Source organism: Carassius gibelio, chromosome B9 (genome assembly GCF_023724105.1).
Source record: "Carassius gibelio isolate Cgi1373 ecotype wild population from Czech Republic chromosome B9, carGib1.2-hapl.c, whole genome shotgun sequence".
Taxonomy (NCBI): Eukaryota; Metazoa; Chordata; class Actinopteri; order Cypriniformes; family Cyprinidae; genus Carassius; species Carassius gibelio.
Window position 1 is genome coordinate 1 of NC_068404.1, and position 22,690 is coordinate 22,690.

Sequence of the window (22,690 nt, forward strand, 5' to 3'; positions counted from 1 at the left end):
TTACAGATGTTTTTTAGATTAGCAGCCAATTTTCCAGGGGGTGGAGTCTCCAATGCTCCGGCATCCATCATTTTCATTACTTGTTTTGTAGAGCAGTTTTCTAAGGGTATGATTGGCATAGAAGTCCATATCAGATATTGGTTATCACGGTCTCTGTCAATGAGTGATCCATTGATTGCAACAAGCTGCCTCTCTTGAGCAAAGGGCTTGTGATAATCACAAAGTGATTGCTGAATTTGCACTGGGAAGATGAATTTAATGTTAGCAACTCTATTCATTAAATTAGAGTTTGTGTTATAACTCTTTGACAAAACAGTCTTAAACAGAAGTTGTGATCGTTTCTTGAGAACTTTTAAAGGAGTGTTGTCTCCATTTTCAGATTCAATTTGTTTTGCAAACTCAATGATTTCCTTATCAGACACTTCATGTTTCAATCCAAGGTCATTTAAAAATTTAGATGCTTCAGTATATTTTCCTTGGAAATTGTCCCAAAAGGTTTTGGGCACAAATCTCTCTTTTGGAAGCATTGCTTTATAAAGGTGTACAGTGTCATCATAAAAGTATGAAGCCACTTGAAGAGAACCATGGATATCTCGGATAAATCTGACCTCTCTCAATGCAGAGACAATCCAGTTATCCACTTGTCCAAGTTCCATTAACAACCGCATGAAATCAAGAAGCTTGGCCGCTTTCATCTTGTGCACAGAAGGAAGAATGAACCGTACACAGAACTCTAAATCATTCAGAATCTCAAATTCTAGCTGTTCTGCCAGTCCTAAATTCACCCAGCTGTGCTTGAGGAAGAGACTGTCACATCCATCGACCTGGTACAAATTTGGAAAATCATTCTGATGCTGAGAATTTAGAATGAACACCTTACTGTGTGAATCAATCCTTTCCCGTTTTCCAGATATTGACTCAAACAAGGGCAAAGATTTGAGCATTGACACACATTGACTCTTGTTATTGGAATCTCTGATACCATACTGTAAGAAGCACTGAAGATCTGCACAATTATCTTTAGACAGCTCCTTAAACTGCGGATGTGGTACATGATAAACCTGCTCCAAAACACCACTGCTGTCTCCTGTTTGCAGGAGTTCTGGATTCATATACCTGTGACGGAATTTAAAACTTAGATGAGTGAAAAAGTCACAGTTTATTTTCATGAACCCCAGTTTTATGAGAATGGTTTCTATTTTTCCAGTTTTATACTGAATTACTTTTGATATGTTCTTCATTGTTTCTAAGAAACATGTGTTATTCTGACTGGGGCAGATTACTGGTAATATAGGACTGTCCTCAAAGTGCTTTTTTATCTGACTGAATACATTCAGGTTTTCATTTTGCTCATCATCATCATCATCATCATCATCATCAAAGAAGCTCCATAAAGTTTTCAGCCATTTGATTGTCTCTGTATCTTCCTTGTAGAGCTGGCATCTTTGATCAGGTAATGACTGTCTGAGCAATTGTTCAAGTTGTGGTTTCAAATATGTTGCTGCAACATCAATTGTTAAGCCCTCAATAAACATTCCATCATACATAATTTGGTCATGATTTTCATCGACAGAAACATCTGCAAACATCTCCTGATGTCCTTGGAAAAGACTGCTAAATCTTGATATCAGCTTTGGGGATTTAGTGTCAAAGACTCTTAACATCTGATCTTGTGTGAGGAGAAGAGGCAATCCGTTGATGACATGGACATTTTCCTCATTGACATTTGTCAAGCAGAAGTTCAAAAGTTTTGAACATCTTGTTTTGTTTTTGATCAAAGTCTGGTTGATAGGCAAAGGCAAACTACCAGTTGTCTGGGAAGGATCATTCAGTGATCTTTGCTTCAAGAATTTAATCACTGTTGAAGCACTGATTTCTGCCACATTCACACCAGCCAATATGAAGTTAACTTTTATTTCATTAATTTTAGAAGAGTATGGTATTAAATTCATTCCAGTGTCATCTAAAATGTTGAAAATTCCATCATGGTCTTCAGTTGTAAAATATGGACATTTTTCTGTATGTGGTTTAGTTGCACTGCACCAGGTAACTGTGTATTTTTGTATATCTGTATCTTGTAAAACGTGTGATAACTCAACAGGAACAGCGTGCACCGTAGGTATGACAGGAAGGCCACAATGGTTGATTGATCTATAGACCTCATGAATCATCTCATGCCAGACATTGTCTACTTCTTGAGAAATGCATGGAAAGTATTTAAGGCAAGAAGACGTAAGCTCTGTCTTGAGGACTACAAGATCAGTAGGTGTATCTTTCTTCATGTGTGAACAGAGATGTAACAGGAGGTCAGCATAAAGTGGTGAAATGATGTTTACTTTCAGTGACTGGTTCCACTCAGTTTTCAGACTATCACCATCCTCTTTCCATAAGTCTCTTCTAGAAGAATCAACTTCAAAATTTGCATTCACATGAACTGGTAAACCGGTTTGTCCAGGTAAGGGCAAAGAACAAAATGCCCTACCAGTAAATTTGTAGTTAAATGAGCTACTCAAACATGCACTCAGAGCAGCTTGAGGAACTTTGAAATAACTGTGTTTGTTTTTTCTCTGAATTTGGTTTGAGAAGCCAAAGCACTCTGCAATAACCCACTTGCTTTGTTTTTTTCCAGATGAGATTTGCATTTCATAGATGGTTTTGCAGGGTTCTGCTGTTCCTGACATGAGGAATTCTTTAGCATGTCTATGAAAGTTTACCTTGTGTATCATGCTGCTCTCCTCTTTGTATTTCTTTTCGATAATGAAAGGATATTTAGGTTGTTTTCCATCTTCAGAAATCTCTGAAAACTGTATTTTTGTGATGTGTTTCAAGAAGAGAATTAGTCCTTCAGGATCTTCTTTCAAGGCATAGTAAAGTTCTTTCATGTCATGATCTGTAACTGTATGTCTAGATATGTCAGATTTTTCTGCCATTTGCTCTGTCCTGAGAGGGAGCCTTAACATGGTTCCAAAACTGAGATCAAACATTTCTGGAAGAAAGGTATGATAAACATCTTCAAAAGACTTTTTAAATTCATCTTCCACTGAAAACATGCAGCCCATGGACTGTTTTGTTACACCTTCCAGATATTTTAAATTTGGATCAGAAATGCAGAGCCATTTGTCACTGGTCAAGATACATGGACAATCTGTGAGATGATACACTGAATTGAAGCCAAATCCATATGTCCCAGTTCTCCCTAAAGTCCCATGTTTTCCTCCTTCACCCAGCTGCTGAATACCTTGCAAATCAGCGTCAGAAAATATTCTGTTGTTATACACACAAAGTGACGGTCCTTGAACCAGTTCCCATTTCTCTCCAAATATCTTTTCTGTCCTATGTTTTCTTTTGTCCCACACAAAGTGAATTTCTGTTGCCTCTGCATCATCTGCATTTTGAATGAGCTCTTTCAGAATATCCTTTTTAGATGGATATGCATCAATTAAATGTTTTATTCTGACACTTAGTTTCTCAGTTTGTCCAAACTCTTTGGCATGAAGGGAAAACTCACTGACAAAATGATTCTTCAGAGTATGGTGTCTTGTTGTCATTACACCAAAATGACAGGCCACAGGCCGAGGTATCAGCTCATGGGAGAGCCTGACACCAGCCGAGACAGGCATCCATGGGCTGTCATTAAATCTCAGCTCTTTAGAAGATGTCAACACACCGCTCTCATCAGGTATGAGACAGTCTGTAAGCTTTTCTTTTTGGATTTTGTACAGCCCATTCATGAGTATTGCAACACAATTATGGAGGTCTGAAGTGGAAAGAGGGTGAGATCCATATAAAATCTTCATTTCCTCAAGTGCAGTAACAAATTGTTCTTCTGTGAATTGTTTTTTGACACCAATGCAGTCCCAGAGCCTCTCAAAATTGGAGAAGATGACTGGAAGTACATAGAGATATGGTTTCTGTTCAAATTCTTCACTTCTGGCCACTGCCTTAACATTAACAAAGTGATCCTCAATGAAGATGAATGGAAATGATTTAGCATGGCCAATAATTGGATTGGGATCTTTTTGTTCCAACAAGTAAGAGTTGAGGTATTCATAGCTAGATTGAGCAATGTTGAAGAGCGCCATTTTTTCAAATGCATTGCAGTGTTGGTGTGCGTTTAGCAGCTGCTGGAGCACTGTCTCAATTGATGGACTTGTTTGTACTCTCAGTTTTTGAAGAACTGAATCACAACCATGCATTTGAAGGTTTGAATGATCAACTGTGAATTCTGTCATGCTTACTAAATTACGACAACTGTCCATGTACACTTCAGAGGGTTTTTTAAGAACAGTGTTGATCTTGTTTTGATGAACTAAAGGAGCTAAGGCAGGAAGGAATGGTATTTGAGACAGTGTGAGCCAGTGCGGAGAATTCACATTTTCTGAGGAGTCTTTCACTGACTGCATGAGAGGCTGAAGACATTTAAGAAATTTAGATTTATCCTGTTTCCAAAAATTAGATATCTTTCCTGCTTTTTCTATGGTGTCTTCTAAAGGGAGGAGGTCACTCAGCATTCCTAAATCGGAAAGTCGTTGAATCCTTTTTGGTGAGAGAAAGTTATCTGCAGTTCCTTCTAGAAAGCGCCCCTCTTCAAGTTCATACAAAAAAGCCACTTTGCCAGATGGATTCACAAGACGCTTGATATATTGAAGCTTCTGACATTTCTGTGTTGGAATGCAAGGGTAACTTTTCAACAGGTCATCAACATCAGGATCATTCAAGTCAATGGCATTCAGAACAAGCAAATTACTGTTATGTGTGTCCACAGCACTCAAGTTCTTTAACACAATGCTGTAAAACTCAGGCCAGTTGACTGTTTTCTGTTTGATCATTTCCTTAAAGCCACAATAATAGAAACTGTCTCTTACCCCTTTTGGGAGAGAAACAACACAAGAAGCTCCCAAGCTCAAGACCACTTTCATGGCTATGTCTCCAACTGCTAGGTTCTTCTCAATTTTTGGATTCAGAAATCTTGCCTTGTCCATAGAACACCAATTATGTCCATTGCTAAAAAGATCCAGAGATTTACCATTGCCAATCAGTGCAACTGCTGAGTAGAAAGCCTCAACCAAGGGTAAAAATATTTTGCTTACTCTCTCTATGTTAGGCCAGAATGTGTAGAAAAAATAGTTCTGGACATGTCCATTTTGGGCCATTTTCTTCAGCTCAAGCAGTGTAGTGACGTAAGCAGAAATTACAGCATCTTTAAGCAAAGCTTTGTTCCACTCAGACTTCACTCCTTTTTCCCATAGGCCTTTCCTATTTGATGTGACTGCAAAACTCCCATTTATATGGACTGGCAGACCGGTCTCAATTGAGAGAGGAAGAAAACAAAAAGCCTGGCCAATGAGGCTTTCATCAGGGTACCATGCTTTAGTGTTTGCCTCTCTATGCAAAGGTACAGCTACACCTCCAATTGGAAATGAAAACACATGCTCTTGATCAGTTTTTTCCTGGAACATTTGCAAAGAATCCTGTGTTCCAAAACATGAATGCAAAAGCCAGTACTGTGTGAGGGATCTCTCTGAGTGCTCTTGAATTATTTTAACAATTTGTGCTCTGTTGACATCAATAATGTTGTTGTATGTGATATCAGTATTTCTGAAAGTGCTCTTGAACTCTTGGGGAAATGTGTCAGAGACAGCAAATGAAGTAATGACTTCTCTGGATATTTTGAGAGGAGTCTGAATCTGATCATCCTGTGGAGGAGTCGATGCCATTTCAGGGACAATTTGAAGGGACAAAGATTTAATTCTCTTCAGAAATAGTAGGTGAGTTTCTGAGTTTTCAGTCAAATTATTTTTCAAACTCTGAATGCGTTCTTCGTCATATACCTTTGAACTTATTTCTGACTTGTTTGCCTCCTCCAGAGTGCGAAATGGTAATTTAATCAAGGTGCCATTATAAGATTTCTTGCTGTTTTGCAATGAGAGATCACAATCAAAAATGCTTTTATACGATTTAAACTGTCCAGGAAACCTTTTGTACAGCCGCTCCTGGAATGGGTTGAGTTTAATTCCTGGGTTTCCTTTGCTGATTATGTGCTTTTTCAAATGGGTGACATTTGGATCAAGTATGAGAAGGCTGTCCCCACTCAAAATTGAGGGAATATCACTCACATGGTAAACAGCATTAAATCCAAGACCAAACTTTCCAATCATCTTAACTGTGTTTTCCTTTGATGCTGACCCCACTTTGACAATGTTTTCCCAGTCTTCTTGTGAAAAGAGCTCATTGTTATAGATCCAAAGGCATGGTCCATTGCAGAGGGCCATTCCATCATCAAAGAGGGTTTCGGGGGGGTCTCTGTGTTTTCGGAAGTCAATAAGGAATTTACACGAAGTTGCCCCAGCATCCTCAGCATTTTGTAGGAGTTCTTTAAAAATGTCACTTTCTTCATCATACTCTTTAAGAATGTTCTTAATTCTTTGAGTTATTGGTTCAGATTGTCCATATTGTTTTATACCAAAGAACTCTTGCTCTGCTTGTATGGACTGTGGTTTTAAGATGTGAGTACTTAAGAATGGGACTTTCAACCATCTTGCAGTGAGGAGAAGAACTGCCTCATGAATTACATAGATTTCCTCGTTGTCTTGTTTCAGGTCTTCAAGTCCTTCAGCACTGATGTCACAGAAGACTGTTTTGGACAAAGATTTCAGAGTAAAGTTTTGGTTTTGTGCCATGACAGGCACAGGTGTGCCGTCCTTTAAATGTTTCTCATTTTTTCGCATCCATTCAAGAATGGCAAGTGTCACTTTAAGTTCTGTCGAGTCTCCATGAGGAGGACACCTGCAGTCAATTCTGTGTTTTATGTCATGAAGTATGTCTTCAATCTCCTCATCAGACATTGTTTGCTTCAAACCAAATTTTGTTAGCAGGTTTTCATATTGCAAAAACTCTTCAGGCACTTTCTTGATGTAAGGGCTTAGATCCAATCCAAGAGGATAGGTTAAAACTATATCTCCTGGGCAGACAAACTCACTGTTATTCCAGATCCAGGGGAAACATTTTGTTTCCATTAAAACTCTGAAACTTGTCATGTTGTCCTGCATGAATTTATAGATACTGTGCAGCTCGGTTTTAAACTGAAAGTCTGAATTTGCGTTGACCATTGACCTCAGTGCAGAGAGGTTCTCCAGGACTTTTTCAGCAGGAGGGGGGTCATAAAGTCCAAGATGGTTACAGACATGTCTTGTCAGCTCAGCAGTAAGTGGCATTACATATCCAACAATTGAAGAATACATTGAATCTCTTACTTCAGGAGGCTTATAGAAACCTCTATTTAGATTTCTGCACATGCTTTCATTCAAAAACGTGGGATTTTCACAGGGCACCCACTGCCTTTGCATTAGCTCTTCCATCTGCATATTGGTAAATTTTGAAAATAAATCATTCTGATTCAGCACTTGAACAAGTGTATGCGCTTTTGTGAATGCCTTATCTGGTGAGCAAACACAAATCTTATCAATATGATTTATGACTTGGAGTATGTTTGTTGGTGATATTTCTTTTTGGTCCATCTTTAAGCCAAGACGTTGCAAACTCTGAAACATTTCCTGGGTCTGTGTGTAAATAGGTGGGGGAAAGAAATCTGTTTCGAAAAGGTCCTGGAATGTCTTGTTTCTTGGATCAAAAACATTTGAGGCTTGTTTGCATTCTCCCTGAGTTGTCTCAATAAAACTCAAACTTTTTGTTTTTGTGAGCAGCTGCTCACTGTGTGAGAATAGAATGCTACCATTATTCAGTATCCAGGTTATTATTGTCTGTTCCTCACCATTTTTGCAAGAGCCTGTCCTAATGCAGTCAACCAAATGAACAGCCACCTCAGCTGAATCCAAAATTTTAATTTCCAGTAGAGTCAAAAGTCTGCGATCAGGTACATTTGCACACTGTACAATTGTGTCAGGTATTGGGAGATCATCTGGAATGGCTGGAGTGGTGGATGAAAAAACTGCTTGTTTTGATTTAACAGCAACATATTTCCCAGACATCATTCTGAAGATAGGCAACATGGAAAGTAGGTCCTGTTCAGCAATTGAGAGAGAATCCAAGGAAGAGAGGTAAACGTTCAACTCATCTATTTCATTTGATGAAGCAGAGGCAATGGCTTTGATGACCTGGTCTCTGTTTGAGTTTACAAAGACTTGTAGAACATTTCTTGGTGAAGCTGGTAAAACATAACTTTCAATGCAATTATGTCTAAGACATTCATCTCTTTTTATGACTGTACATCCCACCATCCTTAACACTTTCTGAACATTATCTGGCAAGTTGGACCCTGTGGTACTCTGAAAGATCAAAGTTGTTTTACTCTGCAACCTTGCTAACAATACAGAATTGCCTGAACTCCTCAGTGGCTCTGTTGGTATCAAAGGCATGTCAATAAAGCTGCTTAAGTCATTCCATTCAGTGCTTAGAATCTTCCAGAATTCAACCAGCCAGCTCTTTGGAGGATGATGAACTTCGGCTGTTTTCCATGTCACGTGACCTTGGATAACTTTCCAGTCCATTGGTAAGTGCTTCCTCATGAGTGCAACAACATGTTGTGCATCCAATTCGATTATGTTGTATATGCCTGGAACACACACACACACACATTAATTTTAAACATGAATTTTACATTATTATAAGCATTCCTGATGAAATATATTAAACAATTTTCTTACTCCTTGTTGCCAGTTCCCTTAGTTGCATAGTGCAAAAATGGCTCAGATCGTTGGGTAAAAACCATTCTTTACAAAATGGCAGCAATGTTCTAAACAAAGAAGGAGAAGAAAACAGATTATTACTACTTTAACAACACAATATAAAGACACTAAGGAATGCAAGTAGGAAAGAGATTATGTAAAACCTTACCTTGGAAACCTCTCATTGTCAATCAGAACAGTGTTCTGCACTCCATTGCCAAATGAAGTAAAGGTTCCATCGCTGAAAGGCAGAAGCTTCAGTCCTCGTAACTCTGTGTACTTTTCATCACTGAGAGCAAATTCAAGAAGAGCGTATTTGTCATCTTTAGTGAGATTTTCAGCCTCCCTCCTGTGTAGGACATCTCTAACATAAGATGGAGTCACCCATGTCAAGGTATCACTTTCAGGGAAGATTTCTTGAACATCTTTCAAAACATGTTCTGGGACTGTGACCAGGTTTTCTCTTTCAGCAATCAACAATTTTGACACTGCAGACATTGTGTCACTTTGTATATTGTTTCCTTGAAAAACTGCATCTGAGACAGATACCCAGATTTGCTCATCATCAGCAGAGTGAAAGATCTTGTATTTAAATAGACCTTTCAGAGTATTTATTGCAACTTCATGCCATCTCTCTTTATGTACAGTCTTCGATAGGTCAGGCCAAAGATTGTACACAGTGTGGGAAGGCAGGGCTGAGTCTACTGATAACTGAATAGCATCTAGAATCATCATGAGATATACATGTGGAAGAAACTCTTTTGTGAGCAGCTCATTCCAGATCGCAGACTCATCATTCTTCTGATCCTCCTCTTGCCACTTGATGAACCTCCGATTGTCTGTCAGGCCAAAGCAAGCATTGATGTGAATGGGAAGTTCAGTTTTGTTTGGTTCATTATTTGGAAGTGGCAGAAAGCAACTTAGCCGCCCATTGCAAAGTGATCTGCCTTCATTTAATTGAAACGCCATGTCAGCTTGAGGGTAGAAGCTCAGCTTACTAGCTAGAGAGTCAATCCCTGGTAAATATCCCTGTTTCAGAATACAAGTTGTCACAAGCCACTGGAACTTTGTTTCTTCCATTTGCTGGGAAATCTGTGATACAGTTTTAAAACATGTTTTTCTGTCAAACAATTCCTGCTTGATATGAGAATGGTCAGTAATAAAGTTATTTGTCACTGAAACTTTCAGCTTCAGCCTATTGTTGCAGAGGCCATTGGCATCAATATGCAGCAAAGTAATCGATGACACATTTCTCAGGAAAAGGAGACTGATGTCTGCATCAGCAGTGAAACTGTCAAATAGATGGGTAACTTTTGCTGAGTCATATAGGTTATCGGAGATCTCAGAAGCCTCATTACGCAGAGGGAAACGGAAGAGTGTTCCTTTGAAGTATTGCTCCTCGCTGATGACCTTCTCCCAGGAACAACTGTTGATTTGACTGACAATATTTTGAAAGGGCTGAAACTGATCTCTCAAGTTCAAAAGGCTCTCTCTGTCCTCTTTGTCATTCAAAGACCATCGATAGCCTTCTTCATCCTCTCCAAACATCATCTTTTGTGGATCAAAAATGGCTAGGTGTTCAGAACTGAAGACACATGGCAAGTCTGAAAAAAAAAAAAAGATTTTTTTTTATATATATATTGTTAACATCACTAGTGTTGTGCCTTTGTTTGTCAAATTTGATGTTGCTGCTGATCAAGTCAATGCAACCAGATTTGATTGTTATAATACACTATAATTAGGAATACACCAATACTAGTCAATACAATAAGGCAAGGCAAGGCAAGTTTATTTATATAGCACATTTCGTACACAATGGTAATTCAAAGTGCTTTAAATAAAAGAAAGTAAAATAACCATGAACAAAAATAAAACAAGCTATTTTAAATCTTTGGAAATTATTTAAAAAATGACTTACTTAAAATAAATTTAAAACAGTTAAAAATAGAAAATGGTTTTACATTAAATACAGTGAATACGTAAAATACAGTGCAATCAGTTCAGACATCGCACAGTGCTCATTCAATAAATGCACAACTAAATAGATGAGTTTTGAGTTTAGATTTAAATTTAGCACATCTAAAACATTATGTTAATGCAAATGTAATAAGGCAATATTACATTAGTTTTTATCTCTAAATCAGTGCAACAGTTAACAGTTTAGGGATTGGCTAAATACTAAATTTAAAATTGTTATTAAATGTGTTATTTTTAGAGTTACTGTTGCATCTTAAAATGTTCTGTTATGTTAACATGCTGCTACTAGGTATCACTAATAACCTGGAGGTGAAAGAAGTGAGAAATAAAAGAGAAAGAAATGTTGAGGTTGCTGCTCGCTTGTGACTGCTGCATTTTCTTTATTAGTACTAATGTAAAATAAAAAAGTTACGTATTTAATGATTTACTTGGATGATGAGTGTTAGCTGATGGAAAAAAAGGGACAATGCACAATTAAAGGTCCAATATCGCATTTTACTATTAACAGTAGACTGACCTTCAAAAACGTTTACTGTAATCTGTAACATAGTTTTATTTCTGTTGTGATCCCTACAATACAATTTAACAGAGCATATCAGCATTCAAAAAGAAAAATCATTGTTAAAATATTATACATCATTCTGTTAAGCTAATTTGTTAGTATGCTAACCATCACAAAGCTGAAGATACAAAAAAAAAAAAAAAAAAAAAAAACATTTGGTTTAATCATTATCTTAGATTGCATAATGTGATATATAGTTAAAAAGACATCGACTGACATTTAAAATGTTGACACTACATAAATCAACAAGCAATATTGTAGGATTTCTAAATAGCAGCCAGTAGAATATGCAAAAAAATATGATCCAGTCTGGAAATGTAACATATTTTACCTGTAATATGATAAACAGAGTTAAAACCGATCCCAAATCTTCCAACTTTCGTTGGGTCATCCTGTTTGATGCTTCTGCCAACTCTCTGAATACCCTCCCAGTCTTCGTCTGTAAAGGCTGCATCATTGAAAGCATAGAGAGTGGGTCCTGCCAGATCAAAGTTACAAATGACTGATCATACAAAAAATTAACAAATATAAAACTTTAAAATTTAGTATTTTGAATAGAATAATAAAATATTTCAGTACTATTCCTAGCAGACAAAAAATTAAACGTGTATCCCATACATGTGTACATTTACACTTATTTGAAGCCTATTTTTTAGGACTAAACATTGATTTTGACCTAGTTCTGGATATCTGAGATACAGCTTGTGATACAATCATGGAGACTGGAGCTTTTCAAAAGGGGTTAGAGCACAGATATCAGTCATTAATGGCGAAAAATGTCTAAATGTTTGATTTAGTATAAAAAGTACTTCAGAACTCAAAACTGCTTCCCGTTTACAAAACAGAAGATAAGCTGCAAAACTCCAGAAATCTTCATAGTTGTGCCATATGATACAACAACGAAGGATGGTTATGCAAACACATGAAAAGACCTACACGGTAAAACCCTTTGTTGCAGGCTGTAAAATAATTTTGAGTCTAGTGTGACTTGAATCTCCTCCCAGTGTTTGTAAATACCTTGATACTTTCCAAGCTCTTCAGTCCACAAGCTGTGGGTCCCATAATGTCTCTCATCGTGAATAAACACCACTGTTGAAGCTCCGGCATCTTCTGCATTCTGTATCAGCTCCTGATATTTTATAGAATAATTATTATTAAAGATTCTTCTCTTTAACCCACCAATCCAATTTCATATGCAAGACCTCAGATCCTGAGGGTGTGACATCATCCCCCTATACAGATCACTGATCACCAGATCAGGCGGTTCTTTTAGATTTAGGAATTCCAGGAGAAGATGCTGATCTAAGAGCCTTAAAAACCACGCTATGCTTGTGCCAGGCTTTGGCGGCATTTTAATACCAATAATGACAGAGTATAAAAATGATGCTTGCGCGCGCTGTAATTCACTTCCGCGAGAGGAAAACTAAATCGGAGGCGAAGAAACGGGAGCCCGTGAGCTCATTTCAAACTGTCGCGCGCACATGATCATTCCCCACATCCTTGCGCTTGATCTTCTCACCTCTGCTCGCGCGAACAATTGTATTTTTGTCAGTCGTGGGGCTGGGCTTGCTGTTTTAGTTGCTATCTCAAATGTCATTGGTTATTCCCCTTTTCCTGAAGTCAGTATTGGACGCCTGCTAGATGATTATTAATTCATTTGACTTGACACATGACTTCATCAGTGCAGGGCCACATTAAGACAGTGTGGTGCGCCTGCCCCCTTCAGACATCATTAAGGTGATTTCTCAAATGTAATTTATTAACTTGTCCAACTAACGTATTTTTCGGGGCTATAAGTCGCACCTAACTATAAGTCCCATCAGTCCAAAAATACGTCATGAAAAGGAAAAAAACATATATAAGTTGCACTGGACTGTAAATCGCATTTTTTTGGAACCAAGAACCAAGAGAAAACATTACAGTCTAAAGCCGCGAGAGGGCAAATTGTAGCTAAATGACTAGCATTCCTTGTCTTTCTTTAACTTTCTTTTTGCAAAACCACTAAATTGACGTCTGTCCATTTTGATTAATTTTCTGTAGCCGTTAAAAAAATTACACATTTTCACGTACTTGTTGTGGACCAACTCAACTCTGACAGGTTGGGCACAGAAGGGGGGGGCTGATAGTGGTCATGTAATCTTTATTTATTTATAATTTATTATTATTATTGTTATTAAGTTAGTGCGCTCTGATGAGTGTGTCCGTGCATGCGATCTTGCAGTTGCTGTCGCGCTGCTGCTGAGGCACGGCGGCGACCGCGATAGCGGGAATCGCACATGATCTGGCAAATGGGTTGGAGATGGCTCGTCCTATCTCCGTCCGTGTTCACTAGATCTATTGGTCGTTCTCGAGGCTTGGAAACCAGCGCCGCGGTTTCTTCACCCTCTCAGACAGCTCGCTGCTGCTGCATGCTCTCTTGCTGGGCACGCTCCGAGGAGTGTTGTTGCGGCCGTGCTGCTGCTGAGGCACGGCGGCGACCGCGATCACGGGAATCTCACATGATCTGGCGAACGGGGTGGAGACGGCTCGTCTTATCTCCACCCGTGTTCACTAGATCTAGAGCTTGTTCTTGAGCTTCTTCTGCGGTTTCTTTGTCCTCTGAGGCAGAGCTCGCTTTTTATTCTGAGGAACAAAATTACATATTAATCTGACTATGTGAAGTTAGATGTACAGGGGCTCTAGGGATGTAATTTATTGTGTGAGAACATGTGTTTACCGCTCTTCCTCCGAGGAGGTTGAGGCGGTCAGGGGCTGCTGGGCGGAGCAGTCCCAACCATGTTCCAGCCCCTCATACCGGGGGTGTCACTTTTGTACTCGGCAGAGGCTAGAGTCAGAGTGGCGCTCCCAGGCCGAAGGCTTCTAGTGGAAAGCAGTTCTGCAGACCATTGTTTTCGCTGGATAGCCTTCATCATAATGTCCTGACGTCTAAGGCCTAGGACGTTTTGAGAGCCAGCTCCCTCTGGAGAAGAGTGGTGTACACCGCATTACACGGTGCCCGTCTCTCTTCAGTGCTCTCAGGAGATCGTTCTGCCAACTCAGCCGGTGTTCCAGGGCTTAGCGATCTCCGGCGAGCACTTCTCTCAGTTACTGCCCGGAAACATTGTGGTGCTAAGAGGCTTGGAACCTTCTGGGAGCCATCAGTTCGGCCATCTCCTGCCGGTGCGCCGCTTTAGGTCACAGTGGGTCCTGCACACTGTAGTGAGAGGCCACAGAATCCAGTTCTGGTGGGTCCCAAGCAGGCTCGGGTAATGGAACAGAAGTAGACTCTCTCTGAGGATGGAGGCCATTGAGGTGGTCCCTCCTTGGGTTGCAGAGTCCAGGTCCTACAGCCGCTACTTCACTGTTCCTTGGAAGGATGAGGTGTTATGTCCTTTTTTAGATCTGTGCTTCTTGAACCGATCAGTCAGGGGACTGAAGTTCAACACGCTTACACAGGCCAAGTCTGAGGACTGGTGTGTCAAGATCTATCAAAAAGATGCACTTATCTCCATACTTCTTCATCGGAAGTTCCTGAGGTTTGCTTTTTGGGGGTCAAAAGCTTACCAATACCGATCTTGCGGCCTGCGCTCTCACCCCACACTTTCACGACTCAACCACATTGACGATTGGTTGATATTGGTTGATATTAGCTCAAACAGAGCAGATGACTGTTCGGCATCGAGGTTTCATTCTCGCTCACATGAAAGAGCTGGGGTTTAGACTTAACGTCAAGAAAAGTGTGCTTTCTCCAGTACAGGGAACCACCTATTTGGGAGTGGTGTGGGATTCGACCACGATGCAGGCCCATATGTCACCTGTTTGGATCGAGTTGATCCTCACTGCAGTCGCGAGAGTGCCTCGGCCTGATTTCTCTTTTTGACGGCACTCCATGGGAGGTTACCATCAGGAGAGATCTCTCGCAGGTGGAGGGTGCGCCCCCGCATGAAGCTTAGAGGCTGTAGTTGTGGTCTCTGAGGAGGCACAACTCTTGGCTTCTGGTCTCTCAACCGAGGTTGTTAAGACCGATCTCCAATCCAGAGCTCCCTCAATGAGGAAACTGTATGCCTTGAAGTGGAAGCTTTTCACCTCTTGGTGCGGAGACCGCCAGCTCGACCTAGATAAATGCCCTGTTGATACAGTGCTGGAGTTCCTGCAGGCTAGGGCTGTAGTACTCGAATCCGGTCATGGACTCGAGTCCGGACTCGAGACATTTTTCTGTCGTCTCGGACTTGTCTCGGACTCGTTGAATTTGCACTCGGACTTGTCTCGGACTTGGCCATTGGACTCGCCAAGTCTTCTAGTTGGTCTTGACCGAGTCCAGCAAAAAAATAAAATAAAAAATTTCTCCTTCATAACAAAACCACATTTGCATGATGTCGCTACTGAAAACGTGTGGAAAACGCTAGGCGCGCCGCTCTCCTTATTTCCAAAGCACTCTGTAGCCTGCGCTTGCGCTCCAGTGGCGTCTGCTGTTGCTGGGCAACCATGACCCGCTCTCCATGATGACGCAGAAGTTTCAGCTAAGAACAAATGGAATTCCAGCACTTAAAATCACTTGCAGTAGCTCTGCTAATAGATTCATTTAAAAAATGGCTATCCTTGTACAACTATGATCATCTGTTTTTCCATCTTGCCTTAGCTTTCAGTATTGTTCCGGGAAAGGATGTGCATGACCAGCAGTGCACTTACTGCGACCTGAAAAGTTTAGATGTTTCTAATTAAATTTTCTACCTGTTAGATTGTGTTTTATTTACGTCTACACCTAGATAGCCTTTTTTTTTAATCAATAAACGCGTATTAATGTATAGCCTTATGCAACAATTACATATGTAAATTTTAAAAACTTTATATATGACATTACATTTTTACATTTTCATGTAACAGCCAGTATTTGTATCTGTAACAATCACAATTGTTTTCCTATCTGCATTCGGATACAACATCGTACAGTTACTTGATAAGACTGTTATGACTTTTTATATATTTTTTCGTAGTTATCACTGAACAAGTATGTCGTGTTAAACTGAAATAATTATTAATTTCTAAAATAATATTTATCATGCAAGCAGAGAGATGTCATGACAAACGTGTCATAGTGATCATTTGAACACGACTGAATCCATTCAATGCACACATTCTCATTACGCAGAACACTTTGAGCGAGTCTTAATGTTAATGAACTTCACTAAACAGATGTGTGTGTTCCGCGCAAACCAGCAAAAGGTAAATATGCAAACATGTAGGACAAGTAGACAATGTATCCGTATCGAAGCTGATTATTAGCCTACTCTTGAGAGAGAACTGATTTGGTTTTTGAGAGACTGAGACGCGCAGCGCGGCTGTTTGATTGGTGAGCGCGCTATGCTTATTCCATTCATTCGTATCATGGTAGCCTAAGCTTTCAATATTTGCCTTTTAAATATATGCAAATAATATAACGTGTAGCTATGATGTATTATTATAGGTAAAATTACTCTTGCAACGCTCTGATTTCTGAGAGATAAACAGAGAGGCGACAACAATGCGGTGTTTGATTTGCTCTCTTTTCACTCATAAAGTTTACATTCATTCACTTCTGGCGCTGATCCCCTGGCTCACCTGTTATCTAGCAAACACCAGACTCTGTCAGCTTTAGCCGAGTATTCAGGCAGAATTATTCCTTGAGCGTTATTCGTTTTTTAAGCCATTATCCGTGCCATTCCGAATAAGGTATTCGGCTTCAGGCACAACCCTAATTATTACATTACATATTTTATTTTTACATGCAACATAGATAAGGTCATATAGTAACAGCTCCACGCAATATTGTAATTCTAAAATTCACGTCGTACTTGCAAACACTTTGTATGCATTATGGTTAATGCATGCTGGAGTAGTCGATTGTTTCCGACAGAGCTCGACTAGTCTATGCAAGCACTAGCACAGTATGACAAAAATGTCGCTGTATTTATGTGCGCATGTCCAGTAGAGCCAAACGTATCCATTCTAGCCTTGCTGCGCGCATTTGTCATATCCCGAGCTTTGCGTGTGTCTGTGCACTGTGCCAATTAGGCATAGTCATATACATTTTTGACCACAGATATAATGTCAACAAAAAATAAAGTACATAAAAATTATTTGACCTTACAGTTCCAAACTTTGTTTATCCAAGTTTAGCTCCCAGGGTCGGACTGGGGGTAAAACCACTCATTAGCAAGGCCCCAAAGGAAGAGAGGGCCCTTGAAAAGTATGAATCTGAAATATATATTTTTTACCTGGATATTTTCATGGGTGGGGGCCAAGGGGGCCCATCAGGACTGCCTATGCATAGGGCCCAGGATCTTGTTTAACGCCCCTGTTAGCTTTAACCCTAATTATACACACTTGAACCTAATCAAGCTCTTACTAGACACACTAATCTTCCAGGTGTTTTAAGGCCAGTTGGAGCTAAACTTTTCAGAGTTGTTACTTTGCACATGCTTTTTGATCATTACAAATAATAATGTAAAATGATTTTCTTAGAATAGGAGATATGCTTTCTCTTGCATCACAAACATTATCAGTAGTTAAGTATGTGGTCTTGAAGAGGACCCTTTTTTCTTTCATTTGGACTCGGTCTTGGACTTGGACTCGAAACTTTTGGACTTGGACTTGACTTGGACTCTAACCTCTTTGGACTCGGTCTTGACTCGGTCTCGACTAGTCCTGGACTTGGACTTGACTTGGACTCGACAAAGCCGGACTTGACTACAGCTCTACTGCAGGCTCTCCGCAGGGTTGACCCATTCCACCCTGAAGGTCTACGTGGGGCCATGATGGTGGCCAGTCAGTGGGCAGAAACCCTCTGGTTACATGTTTCCTCTATGGTGCGCTGTGGCTGAGGCCTCCGGCCAGAAGAAGCTTATGTTAAGCGGTGATCAGGATGCTTTCCTAGTCCTAGTTCCTAGTCCTCTGATCTCCCCTCTCCTGGGGATCAAGACTCATTGCTTCTGAAGTTTGGCCATTGGACGGGTTGTGCCCGATTTTTGTCTGTGCTCTTCCACACTAGGCAGAGATTTGAAAGTCTGGCGCTGTGGACATTCTCATTCCCCAATCATTCTCGACGCAGCTCGAGTTCCTGAAGAGGAACGTCTAAGGTTACGTATGTAACCCTGGTTCCTCAAAGGTGTGTTTGAACTAAAAAACTGATGTTTCCTTCAGGCTGTAGATCTGCTGAATATCAAATGGTATCAAAGCTTCATGTCTTTTTTTTCTCATCTCTTTACTGCATAAGCTTGAACCCTTTTTCCTATGCCCACTGTATGTGTGTGTGTGTGTGTTAGACTAGTTTAAGTGATTATATAGTTAATAAAGTCTTATTTGTATCACACTCGAAGTTGTTCATTGTTTGCTCATAACTGAAGTCCCTAATCATGCAGATTTTTGCTACAAGGAGTAGCATACCTTAACCAGGACTTTAACGTTCATAGAATTGACAGACAGTTGACACTGAGAGGTCAACTAAATGCCTACAGTGGATCTAAATATTCATAATTACTCATACCTAGTTATGATTCATTATTCATATTTCTCCCTTAAGCTGATTCCTTAAAAGGCCCAGAATTATCTGAAATGTTTTGAGAGGGCTTGAAGGAGGTCGCCAGCCTCCGTATGGCCAGAGTTCCAGCGCAGATACAGCTCTCATCTGGATTGAGACAAAAATGTGCTTCCTGGGGAACAATATGCTCTTGGCAAAACTGACCCTGAGTCCCAGGCACTCCAGATGGCTGAAGAGGAGGGTCCCGTATGATACTAGTTCTACCTCCATCTGGGGCAGATCAAGCCAGTCATCAAGGTAGTTGAGAATGCAGATTCCCATCTGTCTCCGAGGGAAGAGAGCCATCTCTATGCACTTCATAAAAGTGCGGTAGGCCAAAAAGTATGCAACCAGATGCAAAGAACCAGTCTCCAGAGCAAATCTGCGCAAGTATCTGTTTCAGCGTAGTCATCCTGAATGATCTTTCCATGAGGGCACGATTCAGGTGTCTGACATCGAGGATCGGCCGGAGACCACCATCCTTTTTGGAGACGATAAAATAGTGTCTGTGGAAGCCTGACTCACTCTGAGCTGGAGGAACTGTTTCTACAGCTCCTATCGCCAGCAAATTCATCACCTCTAAACACAGGACATTTGCATCTTTGCTCTAAACTGAGGTGGGAACCACACAGCTGAATCTCGGGATATTTGAGTTTTATTGTCCCCAACACCCAGTTTGGCACTACAGGAATGACCTGCCAAGCCTTAGCCAGTGTGACAAGGGGTTGGATTAAATTCAGAGGCAGGTTGCCATATGGGGACCCCACACTCAGAAGAGGAAATATGTTTTCCCTGAAAATTGCTTTTAAAAAAAATTATTCTCTAGACTTAATGCTCTCATAGCAGAGGAGTCAGTCCCTGTGCGTGCTGCCTTAGTGTGGGCGTGGCCCAGACACGTCCAATTTGAAGCTGTCAGTAATAATAGTCATTAGTGACAGCATTCTCTTTTAATCTACCTAAAAAGATCAAGTGGAGTGGAGAAGACTCATGCTCGAATGAGCATTCTATCTCAGTAAGCTTGCAGCTCACTGCCCTTCTGCGGCAGATCTGAGTGCTACAGGGAGAGAGAGCTTTTGTTGGGGATGCACAGACAGGTGATGCACCGATTGCTCTTCTGCATTGTGCATGATTCCCTGCACAAGCCACACTAGTAGCGAGACATTTGCAACAAAGTTGCTAGAATGCCCTGTCCATTCTGGAGTGCTTTTGCGGGTTTTGTCACCATAGGCTCATGCAGCTCTGCTGCCGAGCCATTGTTTCATTTTTAATGCACTGGACAGACCAATGGCCGTGCAGTTTCACTGCTTGATTGAAAAAAGTCTTCGGTTCAGGAGAAAAAAAACTTTTTTCGCATAGCTTTCCCAATATGAGTGTAGTTTCGAAAGGGAACATTATAATATGTTGATTTATTTGCTGCCTATTATTGTTTGGCACCTGTGATTTTTAAGGATTCTTTGATAAATAAAAAATTAAATAGAACAGTTTTTATTCATACAATTTTTAAATTAAATTTAAACTAATATTCTATATTCTATATAATTGCAATAATATTTAACAATATTACTGTTTTTTTTTTTTTTTTTTTTTTGATCAAATTATCAGAAAGGGCAGCAGTGCCTCAATGGTTCATGCTTTGGATGGCCATAGGGTCTGTTGAAAGCGCTATATAAATGCAGTCCATTTACCATTTAAAAACAGCATTGATGAGATTAAAACATTATCTAAAAGATGTCAATACACAACATTTTTCAAGTTTAAGTCCACCAAAGTTAATCTACTCTCCTGTCTAATTTGTGCCAGACAAGATGGTTGATTGGTCAGATCGCCTGTTAATCAAGTCCTTTTAGGTCAATTATTCATGCAATATGTTTTTTTTTTTTTTTTTTTTTTTTTTTTTTTTTTTTTTACCTACCTTCAATATTTGTCCACCATCTGGGTACCTTCTCAAAATTTCCTTCAAGTAGTCAATAAATGGTGGAGATGTAGCACCAAATTTATTTCTACATTGGAAAAAAAAAAAAAAGTTTATCACAAAATGCAAAAAACAAGTGTTAGTATGCTTGGGATTATTTGTGAAACATAAGCCTTATTACTAGCTTTTTTTCATAAACTCGTAAATACTTAACTTACAGTTCACTTTTAATCATAAACATAAAAACATTCAGTGAAAAACTTACTTCTTTTTCTTATTTTGCCTTGATGCTGAACTCATTGTCTTTCTTTTACAATCTCCTGTGTGGTGAAAAATAGTAATAATAATACCTTACAAAGCATTATTTTGAACAATTCTTATTCCATTGCCAGTGTTGGGGAAAGTTACTTTTAAAAGTAATGCATTGCAAGATTGTGTTACTCCCTAAAAAAGTAACTAATTGCGTTACTTTTGTGATACTTTTTAAATATAAGAAGGAGTTCATTGTTTTTAACATAAGAAGTCATTTTAGTAACACTTTCCATGAAGCCTGTATTTATAATACATTATAAGGGTATTCACGAGTTCACGCTTACATACAATTAGCTGAGGTATGGTATGCTTATTTGGCATGCTGTCCGGGGAAGGGCTCTGAGCTCGGGAATGGCCCGAACCTAGAACCTCCCTGTCTATTTATAAAGTGAACTTAAAGTGAGGAGATGGGGTGGAGGAGGGATGCTGATAAACCTCCAATGGATAGAGGTAAGTCAGCGATATTTATACTATGGGATTGATTACTTGATTATGGTCCACCTGTGTTGATTAGGCTAAGTATCTCATGCGCTCCTTCCGAATCTTGTTAATAAAACATCAAAGTGTTATTTGAGTGTTTCTATGGAGCTAATGCTAATTAATTGATGTGAGCTTAAAGGGGGTTTTTTTTTACACAGTTTTTTACACTGTTAAAGAGTTGGATTCCCATGCTAAATATGGACAAAGTTTCAAAAAATAAGTTGTATGATTGAAGGAGTATTTCTGTTCCAAAAATACTACTTCCGGTTTGTCACAAGTTTCGGAAAGTTTTTTTCGAGTATGGCTCTGTGTGACGTTAGATGGAGCGGAATTTCCTTATATGGGTCCTGAGGGCGCGTCTGCCGGAAGAGCGCGCGCTCCCGTATAGCAGAGCACTGAGAGCACAACAGACTTCACTGATCAGAGCGATTCACTGATCAGAGCGAGAGCGTCGCGAAATGTCACAAAAGGAGTGTGTTTTTGGTTGCCAGGGCAAGACAACCCTGCACAGTTTACCAAAAGAGAAACAGCATTAAGGGACCAGTGGATGGAGTTTATTTTTACAGAGCATCAACGGAGTTGTGCAAGTGTTTGTGTTTGTTCCCCTGCATTTCGAAGATGCTTGTTTTACAAACAAGGCCCAGTTTGACGACGGATTTGCACATCGTTTATTTCTTAAGGATAATGCAGTCCCAACGAAAAAGGGTCACAATCGTGTGTTGGAACCACATGCGGTGAGTGAAACTGCTTCAAATATCTCTTTGTTGTTAACTTAGCTATCGGCGCGTAAGCACATCAAGTAAACAACATGCGATGTTGTCATCAAACTGCACTTTCCACATGTACAGCTTAAGAAAAAAAAAAAAAAAAAAAAAAAAAAAACCACAAAGTGGAACTTAATCATTTTCCAAAACCGCTAAGCAAATATATATACAGTTTCAGTACATACCACATAGAGCCGCTGTTGTTGCTGCTGCTCTTGTTAAATTTCAGCCTCTGGATCATAAATATACGCTGAATCTGACTGTTAGCAATGGTTTGTTTTGGTTGGTTTTGTCCTCAGGTAATGTCACAGCTTCCAAACGCTATCAGCGCAAAAGCCTACTGGCTCTCGTGATTCTTTAGCTCCGCCCACACGTCACGCCTACAGACGCTCGTGTTTTTCCGGAAAAAATCGGTACAGACTATCTTTCTCTTATGAATATAATAAAACTAAAGACTTTTTGGAG

General features: G+C 39.8%; 1 protein-coding gene across 1 annotated transcript; it reads right to left on the reverse strand.

Moving 5' to 3' along the window:
- Positions 1-4: 4 nt before the first annotated feature.
- On the reverse strand, positions 5-20,969 carry LOC127965086 (sacsin-like; the record flags this gene model as incomplete). Its single annotated transcript, XM_052565646.1, has 7 exons — positions 20,935-20,969; positions 20,670-20,757; positions 12,241-12,352; positions 11,555-11,701; positions 8,854-10,288; positions 8,664-8,752; positions 5-8,572 (listed from the first exon to the last, which is right to left on the reverse strand). Coding segments are annotated over exons 1-7 (10,474 nt in total), but the record flags the coding sequence as incomplete, so codon positions are not given.
- Positions 20,970-22,690: the final 1,721 nt, after the last annotated feature.